This window comes from Zophobas morio, unplaced genomic scaffold (assembly GCF_036711695.1).
Source record: "Zophobas morio isolate AGI-343-1 ecotype UQ-CSIRO unplaced genomic scaffold, CSIRO_AGI_Zmor_V1 ptg000031l, whole genome shotgun sequence".
Taxonomy (NCBI): domain Eukaryota; kingdom Metazoa; phylum Arthropoda; class Insecta; order Coleoptera; family Tenebrionidae; genus Zophobas; species Zophobas morio.
This window is the reverse complement of record NW_026972136.1, coordinates 7,272,095-7,295,018: the sequence shown is the minus strand read 5'-3', so window position 1 is coordinate 7,295,018 and position 22,924 is coordinate 7,272,095. Positions and strand designations below refer to the sequence as shown.

Genomic DNA, 22,924 nt, shown 5'->3' with positions numbered 1-22,924 from the left:
TTCGTTTTGGTTTTTTATTTTCTTAATTTTTTTCAATATTTCGATTTGCAATTTTTCGGTTTTCAATTTTTCGATTTTTTAATCTTTAAATTTTTGAATTTTTGGTTTTTTCACTTTCCAATTTTTCAGTTTCATGATTATTAAATTTTTCGTTTCTTCAATTTCTCATATGGAATTTTTCTAGTTTTCATTTTAAATGTACAGTAATTATTATAATTTTTAAAGTTTTTACTTTTTTAACTTTACGATTTTAGTATTTCTCGATTTTTCAATTATTGTCTTTTAAAATTTTTCCATTTATTCGATTTTTCAATTTTTCGATATTTTATTTTTCAGTTTTCCCATAATTAGTTTTTCAAATTTTCTATCTTCCAATGTTTTGGTTTTTCATCTTTACAATTTTGAGGATTCGTTTCTTCTTATTTCCAATTTTTTTATTCATTAACTTTTTCGATTTTTAAGTTTATCGATTATCAATTTTTCAATGTTTCAGTTTTTCGTTTCTTCAGTTCTTCGATTTGAAATTTTTCGATTTTTCATTTTTTCGATGTTTAACTTTTCGAATAAAAAAATTGGAAACCAAAAAGTTGAAAAATTGACGAAACTTGACAAATCGGATAATTGGAAATCCACAAATTCCACTAAAAAAAATTGACTAAACGAAAAATTCTATTCTATTTTTCGATTTGCAAATTTTCGTCTTTTATTTTCTTTATTTTTTAAATTTTTCGGTTTTTCCATTTCTGATTGTATAATTTTTCTTTTTTTAATGTGAAATTTTTCATTTTTTGGATTTTTGGATTTTTCGATTTTCAATTTTTCGGTTTTCAATTTTTTGATTTTTTAAGCCTTCGATGTTTCAATTTTTGGTTTTCTATTTTTCAATTTCATGATTATTAAATTTTTCTTTTCTTCACTTTCTGATTTGGAATTTTTCTAATTTTCATTTTAAATTAGTAGTAGTAATTATTATAATTTTTTAAGTTTTTACTTTTTCAATTTTACGATTTTATTTCTCGATTTTTCAATTTCTCGATATGTTTTGGTTTTTCGACTTTATAATTTTGAGGATTGTATTATTTTCCGATTTTACAATTTTTGGGTTTTCTAATTTTTCGATTCGATTCGTTTCTTATTTCCAATTTTTTCATTCATTATTTTTTTTAGATTTTTAAAATATATCGATTTTCGGTTTATCAATGTTTCAGTTTTTCGTTTCTTCAGTTTTTCAATTTGAAATTTTTCGATTTTCCAACTTTTTGAACAAAAAAAAAAATGTAAAATTCAAAAATCGAAAGATTAAAAACAGAAATTTAGAAATCGAAAAGTGCAAAATCAAAAAAGAAAAACCAAAAATATATTATAAAATGAAAATATTAAATTAATATAAAATTAAAGAAATCGGTAAATCGAATAAATGGAAATCCATAAATTGCATAATTGAAAAAATTAAAAATTGGAAAATCGGGGAATGGAAAAATCAGATTTTGAAAATTTGAAAAATAAAATAAACGAAAAATTGTAAAATCCGAAGTAGTCCAATTTCTCGATTTTTAACTTTTTGAATAAAAAAATTTATAAAATTGACACAATCGAAAACGAAAAACCTAAAAGTAAAATGAAAACTTTGAAAAATCTAAAAATTGTAAATCAAAAAGTTGAAAAATTGGAAAGTTAAATAAACGAAAATTTGTAAAATCCAAAGTAACACTGGAAAAATAATAATAATAATAATAATAATAATAATAATAATAATTGCATTTATTAACGCCAATAAAGCTATTACAGAGTAAAATAAAGAAAAAACTACAATAAACAACAAAAATAAAGGAAATGAAAAAACAAAAAATTTTGGTATAAAATCGAAAAAAAGACAATTTAAAAATCGGGAAAAGCAAAAATAAAAACGAATTTAAAAAATTAAAGAAACGACAAAACGAAATATATATTATGAAATTAAAATATTGAAAATTTAGGAAATCGGAAAATCGAAGAATGGAAAATCAAAGGCTGAAAATTTAAAAATTGAACAAACGAAAATGATAAAAAATCGAGAAAATGAAAATTAAAAAATCGGGAAAATAATTCAAAAATAAAAATTAAAAACTTGAAATATTGGGGAAACTAAATATTTTTCGATTCCTTACTTTTATTCGATTTATACGTTTCTCGAGTTTTAGTTTTTTTTTGTTTTTTCAATTTACGAGCTTCCGTTTTTAAATTTTTCAATTTGCAGTTTCAAGAGTTTTCCATTTTTGATGTCTTCTATTTTTCTATTTGTAAATTTTCGTTTCGGTCTTTTATTTTCTTTATTTTTTTCAATTTTTCGGTCTTTCAATGTTCTGATTGTATAATTTTTCCTTTTTTAATGTGAAATTTTTTATTTTTTGGATTTTTCAATTTTTCGGTTTTCAATTTTCCGGTTTTCAATTTTTCAATTTTTTAACCCTTAGATCTTTTAATTTTCGGTTTTCTCAATTTTCTATTTTTCAATTTCATGATTATTAAATTTCTTTTCTTCACTTTATGATTTGGAATTTTTCTAATTTTCATTTTAAATGTGAAAGTTTTTACTTTTTCAATTTTACGATTTTATTTCTGGATTTTTCAATTTCTCGATATTTAATTTTCCGTGTTTTCCATCTTGCAATGTTTTGGTTTTTCGACTTTATAATTTTGAGGATTGTATTACTTTCCGATTTTACAATTTTTGGGTTTTTTCAATTTTTCGATTCGATTCGTTTCTTATTTCCAATTTTTTCATTCATTAATTTTTTTAGATTTTTAAATTTATCGATTTTCGGTTTATCAATGTTTTAGTTTTTCGTTTCTACAGTTTTTCAATTTGAAATTTTTCGATTTTCCAGTTTTCCGATTTCCAATTTTTCGATTTTTAACTTTCTGAATAAAAAAAATTGGTCTAAAGAGTTTAGACAGTACTTCCCTCGCTGTCGGAAACTTGACGACTGCATGCCTATTGTGTTTTTTTTCTCATTACATTTTTGTAGTGGGGATTTTGAAAAAAAAAAATTGCGATGACGTCATCAACATTTTTGCAAGGACACGTATATCAGTTGGGATAGATGTAGTGTAATACTAAGAATAAAATTATTATATACTCAAATTTTCGGGAAAATGAATTGGGTCGTTTGAATATTGATTTGTAATAATCAATAAAATAACGAAACAATTTACTCACGTATACCTACGTATCAGAGGCAACTGAAAATCGTGTATGTATAAACATTGTTAATTTAAGATGACAGGCGTAACAGCATACGTGAGAGCCAAACACAGAAACTGTAAACAAAACGACCGTCGGTTTTATTGCTTCGACTTCCGCTTATTATATAAAACATTGCAAAAAAAAATGCAGGTCTGTAATGTTAAAGTCGATGTAAATAAGCGTGCTACCCTTATGTTTCAACCGAGTTTTTCCTTTAACAAATTTTGTGTCTACCAAATTGGGTTGGTTGGGGTGTAATACTAATAATAAGTGTTGCCTTTAATTTAATCAATAAAATAAATTGACTTCATTAATTTTTTTGAACCACCTCTTAAGAAAATCTAAAAAATATGAATGGAATGATAAATCACAAGTACAAACTCATCATATTTTTTGCATTTTAGATAGGATTTATTCAGCAAAATTTAAGGGTGACGTCATCAATTTTTTTAGGAGGGATGAACAAATACATTTTGAACAAAAGTTTACCATGCTTATAATAACTTTAAAATATTCCCAAGATTTCAAAGCATTCGGTTTTGTAATTCCTGATTAAATCGATAAAATAAATTCACGCCTTCATTAATTTTTTTGAGTCACCCTGCATATGCAAATCCAAAAATATGAATGAAATGATAAATCACAAGTACAGACTCATCATATTTTGTACATTTTAGATACGATTTATTCGGAAAACTTTTGAGCTGACGTCATCAGTTTTTTGTAGAAGATAACCAAATATATTTTGACTAAAAATTTATTATGCTCTTTATAACCTTAAAACATCTGCAAGATTTCAAAGCATTCGGTTTTGTAGTTCCTGATTAAATCAATAAAATAAATTTACGCATTCATTAATTTTTTTGAGTCACTCTGTATATGCAAATCCAAAAAATATGAATGGAGTGATAAATGACAAGTACAGGCTCATCATATTTTGTACATTTTAGATATGATTTATTCGGCAAACTTTCGAGCTGACGTCATCAAGTTTTTGGAGGGGACAAGCAAATATATTTTGACCAAACATTTATTATGCTCTTTATGACCTTAAAACATCTGCAAGATTTCAGAGCATTCGGTTTTGTAGTTCCTGATTAAATCAATAAAATATATTTACGCATTCATTAATTTTTTTGAGTCACCCTGTATATGCAAATCCAAAAAATATTAATGGAGTGATAGTTCACAAGTACAGACTCATCATATTTTGTACATTTTAGATATGATTTATTCCACAAACTTTTGAGCTGACGTCATCAAGTTTTTGGAGGGGATAAGCAAATATTTTTTGACTAAAGATTTATGATGCTCTTTATAGCCTTAAAACATCTGCAACATTTCAAAGCATTCTGGTTAGCAGATTAAAAATTAAATTTCAAAATGTTGTTTTATAATTTTGATTTTTTTTCCAAAAATCTGGACGTTTCGGGTGAAAAGTCGATTCAGAGTTGTAAACTACATGTGTAGGACTATGTTATTTTATACAATTGAAAACCCATTTACTATGTACAATTTTGAAGTGACGTCATCGCTTTAGTGGTGGGGATGATTCGACAAATTTTGGTTAGCGTTTTACCATCTACATGATATTCTTAATATAAGTACAAAATTTCACAACAATCGGTCGAGTACTTTCGGAGATTATCTGTCTAATAAAAATCCGTGACAACAGACGGACAGACGGACAGACGGACAGACGGACGGACAGACGGACAGACGGACAGACGGACAGATGGACAGACAGACGGAAATGGGAGACCTATTTCTTCGTCTTCTAGGGGTCATGAAAGATCGAGAAAACGTAAAAGTAGAGAGTCGGCCGACGGACTCGATTACAATACTTCCTTTGCTTACGCTCGGGAAGTAAAAACTGTAAAATTCACAAAATCGAAAATGAAAAAACCTAAAAGTATAAAATGAAAATTTTGAAAAATCTAAAAATTGGAAATCAAAAAGTTGAAAAATTGAAGAAACGGTAAATCGGATAATTGGAAATCCCCAAATCGCACAATCGAAAAAATTTAAGAATTGTAAAATCGAAGAATGGAAAAGTCAGATATTGTGAATTTGAAAAAGTAAATAAACGAAAAATTGTAAAATCCAAAGTAACATTGGAAAAATAAAACAAAAAACATTAGTATAAAATCGAAAAAATGAAAATTAAAAAATCGAGAAAATAAATCAAAAACAAAAACGAAGAACTTGAAAAATTGGGAAAACGAAAAATCGAAATATATATTGTAAAATCGAAAATTAAAGAAATCGGTAAATCGGATAATTGGAACTCCAAAAACTGCAAAACTGAAAAATTTAAAAATTGGAAAATTGAGGAATGAAAAATAAGACTGAAAATTCGAAAAATTGAATAAACGAAAAATTATAACATCAAAAGAACCATTGAAAAATAAAGGGAATGAAAAAACGAAAAATTGTGATGTAAAATCTAGAAAACGAAAAGTAAATAAACAGAATGCTTTGAAATGACGTCATCAAATTATTGGTGAGGATGATTAGCAATATCTTGGTTAGCATTTAACCATTTTTATTATAGATGACGTATTTATTAAAAATGGATAGAGACACCAGACAGACAGACGGAAACGGGAGACCTACTTTTTCATACTCTTGGCATCATAAAAGGTCGAGAAAAGATTAAAATAACCAGCTGACGCTCGGGAAATAGATATATCTGCTAATACAGTGTACACTGATAACAGATCAGAAGTGGGCTACACAGATCTTGCTTAAATTACACAAAATTTCAAAAATAATTTTTATTAATAAAATAAATAATACACTGTTTAAATACAACACCTACAGAAGACAAGCGTAATTGTTATTTATAGTTAACAATGAGTTTTGCTACTTTAGTGAAGATGTTTTCTTCACATCTGGCAGCTTTTTATTCCCAAAGAAAGACTACGTACGTCCAAGAAGTTGGCATTGTCTGAACACTCTTACTGAAAAGGGTGTAAAGTTCTTTAACAACGGCATAATAAAATTAAAATAATAGTTATTTATGTATTAATGGCATAATCAGGGAGATTGTGGCACGAGGGAATGTTTAAAGCCCGACGAAGGAGGGCTTTTAATTTCCTGAGTGCCACAATCGACAATTATGCACGTGGTACATACAACGTTTTATTCTATTTTAGTTTATAAACTATTTTTAACGAAATATTGAGTATTTTCGGCAAGACTGTGTGAATTGTGCCGATGCGAATTTTAATACATAGCTGGCTATTATTTTGATGTTGTTATGGATACCACGTTGATTATTTGATAATTCGTTTTTCAAAATGTAAATTAAAGAAGCGGAAAACGTTTATTCAAACGAAAGTTTAGAAGAATTTGAAGTCGGTCAGGTAATGATTTGATAAAATATTGTTTTTCCAACTTAAGAAAAACGTTGAATATCGAAGCGTGTTTGAATAATTAATTGATTAGAGTAAATGAACAATCAATTGTTGCTTAGCAATTTTTGACAGATTTGTGCTAAAAAGGCCAATTTAAGCCCGCATTTGGGTGCTTATAAATAAGATTATGGTTCTAAAATAGAATAAAAGCTTTATAGTCCATTCGTAACAGAAAATGCACTTAATAATAGCAGCCTTTTTACAAATTAAATTGCTATTCTATAATTTTTTATCAAATTTATAGTACCTAATTTGATAAAAAATCTCATTCCTCACTAACTTTTAGACCAGTCAACAACCGTATCAGCTTCAGTATGAGTAAATCTGAGCATGTCACAGTCATTTCATGGAGAGACTTTGGCGCCCCCTTTTATTAACCATTCGACTATTTGTTTGTGACCCCTATGAGAAGCTACGTAAAGCGGAGTAGCACCATTATTGGTAGCACAATTGATATCAGCCCCGGCCTCCACTAAATATTTAACGCTTTCTTCGTGACCATTTAAACAAGCCACATGCAGCGGTGTTAAACCGTGAATCGTAGCGCGATTAATTTCGGCCCCGAATTTCACCAAAGTGTCGATAATTTTGACGTGATTGTTTCTCGCAGCTGCGTAAACTGGCGTTTGGCCATCAGTCGTAACAGCCTTGATTTCAGCGCCAAATTTCAGTAGTCTTTCAACAGTTTTTTCGTGGCCGTTCTGCGACGCTACGTGAAGCGGTGTAAAGCCGTCTTTACCGCTACGATTGACTGCGGCTCCTGATTTCCCCAAGAACTCGACAATTTCCTCGTGACCGGCAAAAGCAGCCGCACGAAGAGGCGCAAAACCGTCACTATGAGTAGCGCGATTGACACCGGCGCCTGACTTGACCAAAACTTGAACAATTTTTTTGTGGCCACGCTTTGAAGCTACGTAAAGCGGCGTTTGGCTGTCGTTTGTAAAAGCGTCAACTTCGGCTCCGGAAATTATCAAGAATTCGACTATTTTGAGGTGGCCGTTTTGTGAAGCTACGAACAGCGGTGTGAAGCCATCTTTATCCGGGCGATTTACGTCGGCTCCTGATTTTACCAAGCATTCGACGATTAATTCGTGGCCGTTAAACGAAGCGCCACGAAGTGGCGTGAAACCATTTTTATTAGCACGATTGACTTCGGCTCCTGATTTCACTAAATGTTCGACGATTTTCTTGTGGCCGTTGTTGGAAGCTGCGGAAAGTGGTGTTTGGCCACCTTTTGAAATAGCGTTGACATTGGCACCTGATTTCATTAAGATTTTGACGACTCTTTCGTGGCCATTTTGCGCAGCTAGGTAAAGCGGTGTGAAACCATCTTCATTGGAATTGTCTAGTACAGCTTCTGATTTCACCAAGTACGCGACGATTTTTTCGTGGCCGTTGAAGGACGCGCTGCCAAGTGCGCTAAAACCGTTGTTACTACAACGATTGATTTCGGCCCCTGCTTTTACTAAAAATTCGACAACTTTCTCGTGGCCGTTTCTCGAAGCTGCGTAAAGAGGCGTTTGACCGTCGTTTGTAAATGTGTCGATATTGGCCCCTAGTTTCACTAAGAGTTTGACGGTTTTTTCGTGGCCGTTGTGCGCTGCTACGTACAGTGGTGTGAGACCGTCTTTATCCCAACGATTTATTGTGGCCCCTGACTTCACCAAGTATGCGACAATTTCGTCGTGGCCGTTAAAAGAAGCGGTACGAAGTGGGGTGTGACCGTTAAATTCCGCTTGGTTAACGTCGGCTCCCGATTGGTGCAAGTGTTCGACAATACTTCTGTGGCCCTTTTGACAAGCTGCGTAAAACGGTGTCCGACCGTCTTTCGCGCAACGATGCATATCAGCTCCGGATGACATCAGGTGTTTGACAACTTCTTCGTGGCCATTCTGTGAAGCTACGTACAGTGGTGTGAAGCCATCTTTACTGGCGCGATTTAAATCGACCCCTGACTTCGTCAGGATTTCGACAATGGTTTTGTGGCCGCTAAAGGCAGCGGCACGAAGTGGTGTATTACCTTTAACATCAGAGCGATTGACATCTGCTCCTGATAGTTGCAAGTGTTCGACAATACTTTTGTGGCCACTTTGACAAGCTGCGTGAAAAGGTGTCCGATCATCAGTTGCGCAACCATCGATTTCGGCTCCGCATTTCACTAAGTATTTGATCGTAGATTCGTGGCCGTTCTGCGAAGCTACGTAAAGCGGTGTGAAGCCGTTTTTATCAGCGCGATTTATTTCGGCCCCTGATTTCACCAAGTATTCCACAGTTTTTTCGTGGCCGTTGAAGGAAGCGAAGCGAAGTGGTGTAAAACCGTTGACGTCAGCTTGATTAATATCCGCTCCCTGGTGGTGTAAGTATTCGACAATGTTTTTGTGACCCTTTTGACAAGCTACATGAAGCGGTGTGTAACCATTTTTCGTGCAACGATTGATGTCAGCTCCGGATTTCACTAGGTATTTGACAGTGTCTTCGTGGCCGTTTTGACAAGCTACGTAAAGCGGTGTAAAACCGTATTTGTCGGGGCGATTTAAGTGAGATGACTTTACTTCGGCAGTATTACGATTGAGATCCAAGAACACCTCTAAGAATTTGACAATATTTTTGTGGCCGTTTTGACAAGCAACGGAAAGTGGTGTTCGGCCATCCTTGGTGCAAAGATTTACTTCGGCTCCTGATATTGCTAAGTATTTGACAGTTTCTTCGTGGCCATTTTGAGCAGCCACGTAAAGGGGGGTAAAACCATTACTGTCACCACGATTGATTTCGGCCCCGGATTTTACTAAAAAGTCGGCAATTTTGGTGTGGCCTGCTTTACAAGCTAGAATAAGAGGAGTACTATGTTTACCGTTCGTAAAAAAATTAATCTCGGTACCTAATTTTTCGGGACTAAACAGTTCAATCATGTTGTCGTACTCAAGTAAAGCAGAGTAATACAGAATGTTCAAACTATCGTTACGAGTATATAATTGACGCAATTCAGAATTTTTTTCTATTTTTAGTAGTAATTTTATTTCTGCCGCCAAACTGGAACTTTTCTTGGCATACAACAACGGTGTTAACCCTAGTAGTGAATCTTGTTCAGAATTGTCGTTTTTATTTTGTAAATACATCACTGCTTCAAGATATTCTTTACTGTCTGGTTTACCATTAAAGTTGGTAGGTTCATCAACAATGTATTCGTTTTTGTCCTCAACTATTTGTACCGGTGGGTGTCTTTGTCCCCACGAGCAAATCAAATGTAAAGCACTTCTGCCACCGTTATCTTTGGTTGTTAATATCACATCGTCGTATTTTCTAAGAAAGTCAAAATTTTTGTACAACACCGCGATGTGAGCAGGTGATTTCTCCGCCAACAACAAGTCAAAGAAAAACCGAACATTGTCATACTTTTGGTCAAAAAATATGTCGACAGGTATGACTTTCAAATTTTTTGACAAATAAGTGGCCACCAAATATTCCGCAAAAGTTCTATGAAAAAAATGCGGGACGTTATTTTGTAGTTGGGTTACGATACCAATGGATGCATAACTATTGTTCAAAAATTCTTGACCAATTTCACGTTCCATTTCGTAAAAGTTGTCAAATTTCTCTTCGATGAAACTGCCGTATAAATCAGTTAAGAGGAATTCGTTGTCCAAAAGTTGCAAATATTTTTCGTGATTTCGACGAAACAGCTCCGTGAGCATAAATATTTGAATCGGGATCCCTAATAGGTCAACGTGTTCAACAATTACAAATGTAGAGTTAATTTTATGGACGATTGTCTCAATTTCGTCGACAGAATTGAAAGATTGAAGTCGCTGTTTGACGTAGTCTTGTTGCTCCATTTCGCTAAACTGTGTTAACCTGAGTGACAATACGCTGAATTTTTTCTCCAGAAATTTTTGGAGATGTGGTCTACTGGTTACCCACTGAACGTACCCTTTTTTTGACAACTGTAGTATCATATCTGACACAAAATCTAAATGTTCGCTTAAAATTTCATCAAGTGCGTCCCAAACGTACAAAACACGTTTTTCTTTCAAACACATTTCGAAGAAACATTGCTCCAATTTTTTAAGAAAGCTGTATTTCTTGTTGATAAATGTTTCGAACGAGGTTAGATAGTTTGATGCTTGACTTGGTGTGAAAGATTTAAAAAATAGGTGGACGTCGTTCGGACTAATCGTGACTGTCCAGTACTGAGAGGGACACTTATTTTTGAGACTTTTCATCAACTCAGATTTACCCGTTCCTGGATCACTGGTTATCAAATTGATGTTATTATCTGTCTGAGAAGACCACAGGACGTTCTCGTGTGTAAAATAGTTGCTACGTAATTTGTAATTATCTAAAGTACTAACATCGCCTTTGCTTTGGATCCATTCCAAGTGTCCGTCGTTCGCAACTCTGAAATAGTGAAAAGTGTGCGTTTTTGAATTATCTTTACAAATTTTTTGAAACTGAGATTGGGTAAGGTTGCTATTACATATGTACATTTTGTTAGGATTTGGGTTATCAAAATTGTCGCTTACATTACTAACTACATTTTGTGCCCCTTCAAATTGTTCAAGATCAATTAATTTATACGTTTTAAGTTTCTTCTTTACTTTATCAAAATTGTCCGCGTAATGCAAAATGATGATAGTGTCATCATGGACTCTTTCTAAATACTTAATATTGATAATATTTTGCGATAAATAGCGCTCGATATAAGGTTCGGCAAGTTTTTCCTTCTTTCCGTCTATATAGCATGGTCCGTTAAGCATTCCCATCAAATCTGACGTTGTCACATTTTTCAGAAATTCTTCACTTTTTACTAAAGCTGTCCTTACATCCAGTTCTTCCTTTCCTTGAATAGAGACCGTAAAATTTTCCAATATTTTTTCGTAATTCTCTTCCTTCAGCGTTAAGTCTGACAAATTTTGAAACATCGAATATTGTGTCATCCATTCTTGGACGGTTCCTTCACCAAGCACGATGAACTTTTGATCATCACAAAGCTGGACGGCTGTTTCAAGATATACGTTCCGACGTATGATTAACGGACATTTATTTAGCAACCAGAGCAACTGAGTCAACAACTTTGGCTTTAATTTCTCGATGTCACTAATATGATCAACAGACAATTGATATTTTTTCCTTATTCTGTTAACTTCTTCAATGTCAATACTGTGTTGTCCAAGATCACCCCACAAATGTTTAACAATTTCACGTGAACTCTCGTCAACCAAAGTCATAGTGAACATGGATATTGCGTCTCGAAGTATTCTCATTTTGTTATTAACTGGACCAAAAGACAAAGTTTCCATATGAGGCGACAAAAGTTGCAGCGCTATGGCACGTTGCATCCACTTCTTGTCCAACTTTTCTTTTTTCCCTTCTAGCATATTCCACTCCGAAATTATTTTCAACAATTGGTCGAAACCCTCCTCACTTGAAGAATACCTTGTTGTGAACTTTTCAACTGTTGATAGTCTCAACGCGCTAAAATTTTCTTGATTAGAGTAAAGAAAAAGTTTCCTGAAAAATGCTTTATATTCTTGAATTTCGGAAAAGTGATCCGCGGTCCAAGCGTCTTCCACGATTTCAAATTTGTAAACCCGATTTACGTTCTTTGAAATTTCAAAATTACTACACGCTTTCACAGGTCGAACGTAAAATTTTTGTCCGTCGAGTTGAAATTTTGCCTCGGTAACATCAAATGGACGGTCGGTAAAAATTACGAACCCTTGTACTGCATTCTTGAGTTTTTGGAACGATTTGAAATATTTGTTTAAACTAAAATCCCCTCTTTCCGATTTCAGGTCTTCCAAGGTTAATGTTTTTGGATCGCCGTGCTTTAACAGTATGGCTTTTAGTGTTGTCTTTTGGTCCGACTCAATTTTGACGATTATATCATCAAATGGATCGAAGTTGTTGTCTTTTGACGATATGTGGAAGTTGCTTATTTTATCGTCGGCTACCATCTGTAAAACGATGTTGGCTATAGTCATGTTTTCGTATTCTTTTCCTTCGTCAGTTGTCTCGGGTCGTTTTTTAAATATCTGAAAATGCACAAAGGGTCACTAACTACCACAATGTATACTTATTTAAGATTTGTTACTACCATCAGTTTATTTTTTTTAATAAATACATCAATACTGGTTGTTAAACAACATTTGAAATAGACTACTTATTTATTGACTAGTACTACTCTACCCCTGTGGTGTCCCAGTTCAAATTAAATTTAACGCTAAAAAACGTCTTTGTAACGTCGGGTTTTCCGGGAAATTATATATTGTTTTTTTTTTTCTTAATATACATAGCCATCTTTTCACAACAAAAAACTTAAAATGGTTAATATGGTACATTTTTGCAAGGAAATATGGATTTTGCAACGATGGGGCGGAGCCTAATTGCAAAATCGACATTTTCTTAAACAATTTTCCATTTTAAACATGTTTCAATTTCATACTGTGAAAAGAAGTTAAACATATTAAAACAAAAAACAAAATGTAATCCCGCCCACCCGCCCTATCTCAATTGTGATGATTTTTTTTATTCGCCCTGAACCAGGGGCGCGAAGCTTAACTGCAAAATACTTATTTCTTAACAAGAAATTAAAAACATTTTTGTAAGGAAATAGGGATTTTCCAATTAGGCTCCTCCTCTAGGTCTAGCAACGAATGAAAACTTGATTACTACATATTTTGATCAGGGCAGGTATGGGTGGGGCTTGATCTTTGGCTTTAATTTTTTCTTAATATACAATGTACATGTTTTTAATTTCGTAGAGAAATAAGGATTTTGCATTTCTCTGAATAATAAGACTGGGATTTGGTTGATATACGTGGTACTTTGTTATTAGTTAAAGTAAAATCTATAAATATCACTTTGGGCTTCTGATGTTTTATGAAAGAGTTCGAAAAGGTTTTTCTCCTGATAATTCTGAAAAAGTTTGAAATAATCTTGGGTTGCCCTAGTGGTCTATTAAAGCCAAAAAATCGTGTACCTTAGCAAGTCCTAGCCCCGCCCACCCGCCCTCTATTTTCTTAGAGTGTATATTATTGCTAAAATCAGTCTTATCTTAGCAAGTACTAGCCCCACCCACCCACCCTTTATTTTCTAAGAGCGCATGTCATTCACCACAATCAATCTTATCTTAACAAATACTAGCCCCGCCCACCCGCCCTCACTTTTTTTTAGAAGGTATGTCATTTGCCAAAATCAGTTCTATCTTAGAAGGTGCTAGCCCCACCCACCCACCCTCTCTTTTTTTAGAAGGTATGTCATCTGCCAAAATCAGTTTTATCTTAAAAGATACTAGCCCCACCCACCCACCCTCTCTTATCTTAGAAGGTATGTCATTTGCCAAAATCGGTCTTAAACTCAAACTCAAGAAAAGAGCGAGTTTTTTCTTAAAAGGTACTAGCCCCACCCACACACTCGCTCTTTTCTTGAGTTTGAGTTTAAGATCGATTTTGGCAAATGACATACCTTCTAAGGAAAGAGGGGGTGGGTGGGGCTAGTACCTTTTTAGAAAAAACTGATTTTGGCAAATGACAGACCTTCTAAAAAAAGAGAGGGGGGGTGGGCGGGGCTAGGACCTGATAAGATAAAACTGATTTTGGCAGATGACATACTTTTTAAAAAAAGAGAGGGTGGGTGGGCGGGGCTAGTACCTTTTAAGATAAAACTAATTTTGGCAGATGATATACCTTCTAAGAGAACAGAGGGTGGGTGGGTGGTTGAGGCTAGTACTTGTTACGATAAAACTGATTTTGGCAGATGATATACCTTCTAAGAAAAACCGCTCTTTATTTTCTTAGAGGATATGTCATTTGCCAAAATCAGTAGTACTTTAGAAAGTACTAGTCCCACCAACCCGCCCACTCTTTTCTTAGAAGGTATATCATCTGCCCAAAATCAGTCTTATCTTAGCAAGTACTAGCCCCACCCACCCACCCTCTATTTTCTTGGAAGGTATGTGATTTGCCAAAACCAGTCTTATCAAGGCAGGTACTAGTACCAACCACCCACCCTCTGTTTTCTTGGAATGAATGTGATTTGCCAAAATAAGACTTATATTAGCAAGTACTATCCTCTAAGAAAATAAAGGGCGGCTGGGTGGGGCTAGTCCTTGCTAATATAAGACTGATTTTGGAAAATCACATACCTTTCAATAAAATAGAGAGTGGGTGGGTGGAGCTAAGACCTTCTAAGATAGAACTGATTTTGGCAAATGACATACCTTCTAAAAAAAGAGAGGGTGGGTGGGTGGGGCTACCGCCTTCTAAGATAGAACTGATTTTGGCAGATGACATATCCTCTAAGAAAAACCGCTCTTTATTTTCTTAGAGGAATGTCATTTGCCAAAATCAGTCGTACTTTAGAAAGTACTACTACTACTTGGCTCACGACGAATAAAAAAAATCATCACAATTGAGATAGGGCGGGTGGGTGGGGCTACATCTTGCCTTTTTCTCTTAACATGTGTGGACTTATTTCGACAACAAGAAACTTAAAACATGTCCAAAATGGTAAATTTTTGTAGTAATCAACTTAGATCCGCCTTTTTATTCAATTTTCTGCTCTATAAACAACGTCAGTGGGAACAGCAACTGCAACGGGAATTTCAACGTCAACAGCGAGTTTATAAATCTACTTTAAACAATAATGACCTGATTTTACAATTTTGCCGATTTAATTTATCTTTACCAAATAGAATTTTTGGTAAATTCTGATCTGGTTGAATGACCCGGGTTTAAGGATTCGATTATCGGACGTTTTAGATAAAATTTCTAAACTAAAATCAGTAGAATGTAAAATGGTACGTTTCATCGTTTTTTTTTCATCTATTTAATCTTTTTTTCCTGTTTTTTCATCATCATTCTATCATGTTTTAAGCAAACGGGCCAATTTTGACGTTGAAGGTTTTTATTGCTTTTTTTATAAAATAAAAAAGTCAATTTTTGACGTGAAGTTTTACTTACTACTAATTTGTCCATTTTTTTTCTGTTATATATTTAATTTTATAGGATTGCATACTCCTGCATGTGTGATTTATGAATCCGCGTTGAGTTTTTACCCTGAGCATGCAGATTTTTGGAAAAAAAAAATCAACATTATATAAGAATATTTTACAATGTAACTTTGAAATTGCAAAAACCGAATGCAGTGAAATGGTGCAAATAGTTTAAGATTATTTGAAACATGCTAAAAATTTGCCCGTTGAATTTCTACAAATTTATGAGAGTTCTTGGGGAAAACACTGAGTATGGATTAATCAATCACTCCTTTCCTATGCGTTGAGGGCACAAAATCAACCAAATTTCATTTTTATTTTCTTGTATAACAAATTCAGGATTTAATTTTAAACATTGATGCGCTTCGAAAAATAATTATTCTAGTAAGAAAATGTCGTTGTAAATACGAAGAGGGAAAGGGACCTGAATTTTGAACACTTATTATTCTCGAGCACTTCTCTCACAGCGAAGTGTGTACAGAGCGCCTTGATTGGCTCCGGATTCTACAAAGTATTTCCAGTTTTTACAGCGATGTAGAGCCATCGTTACTAGCGCTATCCACTTCGGCCCCGGATTCCACTAAAAACTCGACAATACTTTCGTGACCCATTTGTGACGCCATGTAAACTGCTGTACACCCCATATTAATACGACGATTGACTTCGGCCCCTGATTCCACTAAACCCTTCACAATTTGGAAGTGACCATTTTGTGAAGCTGCGTGAAGCGGTGTAACACCATCTTTATCTGCCCGATTTACTTCGGCCCCTGATTTCACTAAACATTCGACAATTTTTTCATGGCCGTTGAGGGAAGCGCCACGAAGCGCAGTAAAACCGTCTTTATCGCCGCGATTGACATCGGCGCCCGATTTCACTAGGAATTCGACGATTAATTCGTGGCCATTGTCAGAAGCTTTGTGAAGCGGTGTATAACCATTATTAATCGCACGATTTACTTCGGCCCCGGATTTCACTAAGCACGTCGCAGTTGATAAGTGGCCATTCTGTGAAGCTAAGTACAGTGGTGTGAAGCCACCGCTATCTGCGTGATTTATTTCGGCCCCTAGTTTCACTAAACATTCGACAGTTTTCTGGTGGCCGTTAAAGGAAGCTGCGTGAAGCGCAATAAAACCGTTTGTGTCAGTACGGTTGATTTCGGCGCCGGATTTCACTAAGAATTCAACAATTATTTCGTGGCCCTTTTCCGAAGCGATATGAAGCGGCGTATAGCCACTATTAATGGCACGATTTACTTCGGCCCCGAATTTCACTAAGTGCTTCACAGTTTGTAAGTGGCCATTCTGTGACGCTACGTAAAGCGGTGTAAAACCATCCTTATTGCCTCGATTTATTTCGGCTCCTAATTTTACTAAACTTTGCACAATTTTTTCGTGGCCATTTATAGAAGCTATATAAAGTGGTGTATATCCACTTCTGGTGGGAGGATTTATTTCGGCCCCGGATTGCACTAACGACACGACAATTTGTAAATGGCCGTTTTGTGAAGCTGCGTAAAGGGGTGTGAAGCCTTCGTTATCTGCTAGATTTATGTCGGCCCCTGATTTCACTAAACACTCGACAATAAGTTCGTGGCCGTGGAAACAAGCGTTGCGTAACGCGGTATGACCGTCTTTGTTACCACGATTGATTTCGGCACCTGATTTCACTAAGAATGCAACTACTAATTCGTGGCCGTTTTCACAAGCTTTGTGAAGGGGTGTAGAGCCAGTATTCGTAGGACGATTGATTTCGGCACCGGATTTCACTAGATATTTGACGGTTTGTAAATGGCCGTTTTGTGAAGCTGCGTAAAGCGGTGTAAAACCATCATTATCTCCGCGATTTATTTCGGCCCCTGATTTCACTAACTGTTTCACAATTTTTTCATGGCCGTTTAGTGAAGCACCTTGAAGCGCGGTAAGACCGATTTTATTAGCACGATTGATATCGGCACCCGATTTCACTAGAAATTCAACAATTAATTCGTGGCCATAATGAGAAGCTGTGTGAAGTGGTGTAGATGCAAGTTCCGTGAAACGATCGATTTCGGCTCCGGATTTCACTAAGTACTTGACAGTTTGTAAGTGGCCATTTTGTGAAGCTACGTACAGGGGTGTAAGGCCATTGTTATCTAGGTGATTTATGTCAGCCCCTGATTTCACTAAAAATTGAACTGTTTCTTCATGGCCGTTATAAGAAGCGACACGGAGTGCAGTCCAACCGTTGTCATTAGCGAGATTGATTTCTGCACCTGATTTCACTAAAAATTCAACAATCATTTCGTGGTTCTTATCAGAAGCTATCTGAAGCGGTGTATTTCCACCAGTGATAGGACGGTTTATTTCGGCTCCGGATTTCACTAAATACTTGACGGTTTGTAAGTGGCCGCTTTGCGAAGCTAAGTAAAGGGGTGTAAAATCATCACCTCGATTTAGTTCGGCCCCTGATTTCACTAAATATTCCACAATTGCTATATGGCCGTTAAAAGAAGCGCCTTCAAGTGCTGTTAGACCGTTTTTACTAGCACGATTGACGTCTGCGCCTGATTTCACTAATAACGCGACAATTAATTCGTGGCCGTTATAAGCAGCTGTGTTAAGTGGAATAAAACCACTATTCATGGAACCATTTATTTCAGCTCCAGATTTCACTAAATACGTGACAGTTTGTAAGTGGCCATAATGTGAAGCGACGAATAGCGGCGTAGAACCATCACGCTCTGGTCGATTTATTTCGGCCCCTGATTTCACCAAATATTCAACAATTTTTTTGTGTCCTCCCTTGGATGCTAAGATAAGTGGCGTTTTGTGGTCGGCTTTCGTAATAAAGTTAATTTCCTGATGACTATTACTTAACTTTTGACTAAACACTTCAATTACGTCGTCATACGCGAGTAAAGTGGAGTAATACAAAATGTTTATTCTATCATCATCAGTAATTGATTGGAAAAAAATTGTATTTTTACGTAGTAGTAATTTTAGTTCGACCGCCAAACTTTCACTTTTCTTGGCATACAACAGCGGTGTTATCCCTAGCAGGGAATCATGTTCTGAATTATTGTTTTTGGTTTGTAAATACATTACTGCCTCAAGAAATTGTGTACTTTCTGGTTTACCATTAAAGGTGGTACCCTCATCAACTATATATTTGTTATTTTCGTGGATCACTTGTACATGTGGGTGCCTTTGTCCCCACGAGCAAATCAAATGTAAAGCACTTCTTCCCCCGTTATCTTTGCGTGTTAATATTTCGTCATCGTATGTTTTAACGAAGTCAAAATTTTTGTACAATATCGCCAGATGAACAGGTGAGTTCTCTGCTAACAGCATATCAAAGAAAAAGCGTACGTTGTTATACTTCTGATCAAAAAATATGTCAACTGGTATATTTGTAAAATTTTTGGATAAGTATGTGGCAACTAAATATTCCGCAAAAGATCCATGAAGAAAGTGTGGTTCGTTACTTTGTACTTGGGTTATTATACCAACAGACGCATAGTCATTGCGCGAAAATTTTTTGACCGATTTTTGGTAATTAATGTCTAATCGTTGTAATACAAATTCGGGATATATTAGTTTTAACGCAAGTATTTCGTAGTGTTTTAACATCTTTTCTTTTTCGCGACGAACCATAACTGCCATATGTGGATTTTGAAGATCAAAAGCACTTTTATTTTCGTAGAAGATGTTAAATTTTTCTTCGATAAAACTGCGGTATAAATCAGTTAAACGAAATTTATTGTCTATAAGTTCCAAGTACTTTTCGTTATTTCGACGAAATAGTTCCGTGAGCATAAATATCTGAAGCGGAATTCCTAATATGTCAACATGTTCGATAATTACAAAGGTAGATTTAATTTTCTGAATGGTGATCTCAATTTCGGCTTCAGAACTGACACATTTGAGTCGCTGTTTTATGTAATTTTGTTGTTCTTTATCGCTAAATTGTGTTAAGTCAATTGACAGCACATTGAATTTTTTCTCTAGAAAAGTTTGGAGGTGTTTTCTACTAGTTACCCACTGAACAAAACCTCTTTTTGTTAGCTGAAGTATTATATCTGAAACAACATCTAAATATTCGTTTAAAATTTCATCTAGTCCATCCCAAACATACACAATATGGTTTTGTTTTAAACACATTTCGAAAAAACTTTGGTCTAATTTTTTGAGTGAGCCGTATTTTTCGTTGATTATAAATCTTCCGAACCAAGTTAGGTAGTTTGATCCTTGACTTAATTTAAAAGATTTAAAAAATAAATGGACATCGTTAGGATAAATCGTAACCGTCCAATTTTGCGCTGGACATTTATTTTTGAAACTTTTCATCAACTCAGATTTACCCATTCCCGGATCACTAGTTATCAAATTGATGTTATTTTCTAATTGAGAAGACCACAGGGAGTTTTCATGCGTGAAAGAGCTGTTAGATAATTTGTAATTTTCTAAGTCACTCATATCACCTTTGCTTTGAATCCATTGCAAATGTCCGTTGTTTGCGACTTTGAAATAGTGAAACCTGTGCATTTTTGAATTATCCGTATATATTTGTTTTAATTTAGATTCGAGAAGTTTATTACTACTGATATACATTTTATTACGAAAATCTATTTTATCCAAACTATCGTTAAACGCGCTTTCATTGCTAACTACATTTTCTGTTATGCCTTCATCGTTGTCATTTTGTTTTTTGGGAACATTATCAACATTAATTAGTTTGTATTTTTTAAGTTTATCCTTCACTTTATCAAAATTACCCGTGTATTGTAAAATGATAATAGTGTTTTCATGTACTTTTTCTAAATAATTAATATCTATAACATTTTGCGATAAATGACGTTCGATATAAGGTTCAGAGAGTATTTCTTTCTCTCCGTCTATCAAGCATGGTCCGTTTAGCATTCCCATCAAATCAGACGTCGTCACATTTTCCAGAAATTTTTCATTTTTTCCAAAAGCTGTCACTAAGTTAAACTCTTCCTTTCCTTGAATAGAGACAGTAAAAGTTTCCATTACTTTTTGGTAAAACTCCCCTTTCAGGTTTGACAGATTTTGGAATAACGAATAGTGTGTCATCCATTCCTCTTTCATTCCGTCACCAAGCACAACGAACTTTAGATCTTCACACAATTTGACGGCTTTTTCAAAATTTTTAAACTCACGTATTATTAAAGGGCATTTATCCGTCAACCACAACAACTGCGCAAATAACTTTGAGTTTAATTTGTCAATGTCGTTAGCATCAATATAGTCAACTGACAGTTGGTAATTTGTCCTTATTCTGTTTATTTCTTTAATGTCAATATTTTGTTTTGCAACATCACCCCACAAAATTTTAGCATTTTCACTTGAATTCTCTTCAACTAATGTGATAGTGAACATGGATATAGCATCTCGAAGTATTTTCATCTGGTCATTAACTGCACCAAAACATAACGGCTCAATATGAGGTGACAAAATCTCGAGCGCAATAGCACGTTTCATCCATTTCTTGTTCAACTTTTCTTTGTTCCCTTCTCTTATATTCCACTCCGATATTATTTTGTAGTATTGATCGAAATCCTTTTCATTCAAAGAATACGTTGTTCTAAACTTTTCAATTGTTGATTGTCTCAGTGTGTCAAAATTTTCTTGATTAGTATAAAGAAACAATTTCGAAAAAAATGTTTGATAATCTTGAATTTCGGAGATATGTTCTCTAGTCCATGCATCTTCTACGATTTCAAATTTGTAGACATAATTTACGTTTTTTGAAATTGCGAAGTGGTCAGGTGAACTACACACTTTAACAGGTCGAACATAAAACTTCTGCCCTTGTAGCTGAAACTTTGCGTCTTGCTTGACACCAAATGAACGATTCGTAAAAATTATAAATTCTTGTGCTACATTCTTGAGTGGTTGGAAAGAGTCAAAATATTTGCCTAAACTAAAGTCTCCCTTTGCGGATTTCAGATGCTCAGATGAAAGTGTTTTTTGGGTGCTGTGTTTTAACTGCATTGCTTTTAGTATGACATTTAGATCCGACTCGATTTTGACGACGACATCATCAAATGCACCGAAGTTGTTATCATTTGACGATATTTGAAAGTTATCTATTTTATCGTCAGCTACCATTTGTAAAACGATGTTGGCTATGGCCATGTTTTCGTACTCTTTACCCTTGTCGGTTGTTCCGGGTCGTTTTTTAAACATCTGAAAATGCATAAATGGATCACTAACTACTCACAAGACGGTTTTTGTTGTGAAAAACTTTTTACTATTATATATAAAAATAAGGAAGGTTACCTAAGCGTTATTTTTGAAAACGCTGAATACATTAATAGAGAGCGGATTTCGAGGTTTAATGCTTTATGTGAAAAATGTAAGCACTTTAAAACTTTTTTATATCTGTAACTATGATACAATTTGGAGTCATTTGACACATTTTTTTTTATGCTTATTTGCTTTTTTTTCAATTTTATGGATATTAAAACTTATATGCTTATTTAATGCTTTTTTCGGCGAATATGAGTTCTAATACATATTTTGTTCAATTGCCGGCCTTGTCGGGATGACAAATACTTGTTAGTTAGCCGTATCGTATCGTATGCATTTTACCTGGACTTACATTGAAGTACACTTACTCAAGACCCTTTCTGTGAATAGGTTCCGGTCGTTTGGGTAATAAAATTTTATTATAGGATTGGAAAAATACTCCATAGATTTTATGACTTTAAATCCTTACTTCCGTTGATAATGAATTAAAGCTTTTAACCAGCTGTTCTTTTTCGGCATTTTGCGGCAAGACCGTTAAAGATTTTCTAGAAAAAAGGATTATTGTACCCAACTACCTACCTTAAAATTTTTCTAATGGAAACTTTTAAGTAAATGGACCGTTTATTTCACAACCATCAGTCTATCGCATCTGTCGTAGTACAGTGTTATACGTGGTTCTCCCTTGTTACATGTTGAGTTCTTTTTGGTAATATTACTAATATTTTAAAAGAATGCCGAAAGTAAAATCGACGCCGAATGAGTGGATAAGGGATTTTCCAGAATTAAAATTAGAACACAACAAAATATTCTGCAGAGCTTGTGTGAAAACCGTAAGCCCACTAATTTTTTTTTATCTATTTTCCTTTGTTAATCCTGTATATGTACGTTGTTTTAGATTCAAAGTGATAAAAAATATAACGTGACGAAACATGCCAGAACGACTCTTCATGTAGAAAGGAAGAAAAAGTTTGAAGTTTCTAAAATTAAACAGCAGACCATACATGAATCTGTTGCATCTACTTCCACAAAAGAT

At 34.4% G+C, this 22,924-nt stretch overlaps 1 protein-coding gene across 6 annotated transcripts in view; it reads right to left on the bottom strand.

Annotated features, from left to right (window-relative positions):
* LOC135139555 (uncharacterized) overlaps positions 1-22,924 on the bottom strand; it is a 38,955-nt gene that overhangs the window by 11,677 nt on the left and 4,354 nt on the right. For 2 of the 6 annotated variants that reach the window (XM_064069841.1, XM_064069842.1), the window contains exon 3: positions 5,989-12,677. The exons of 2 other annotated variants lie outside the window; for them this stretch is intronic. In XM_064069841.1, coding sequence (XP_063925911.1) covers positions 6,990-12,677 — 5,688 coding nt within the window. In that variant the 3' untranslated portion in view covers positions 5,989-6,989. Of the gene's footprint in view, positions 1-5,988; positions 12,678-14,896; positions 21,829-22,924 lie in introns of those variants that run through there. 2 more of the 6 variants (XM_064069844.1, XM_064069843.1) reach the window with 2 other exon arrangements.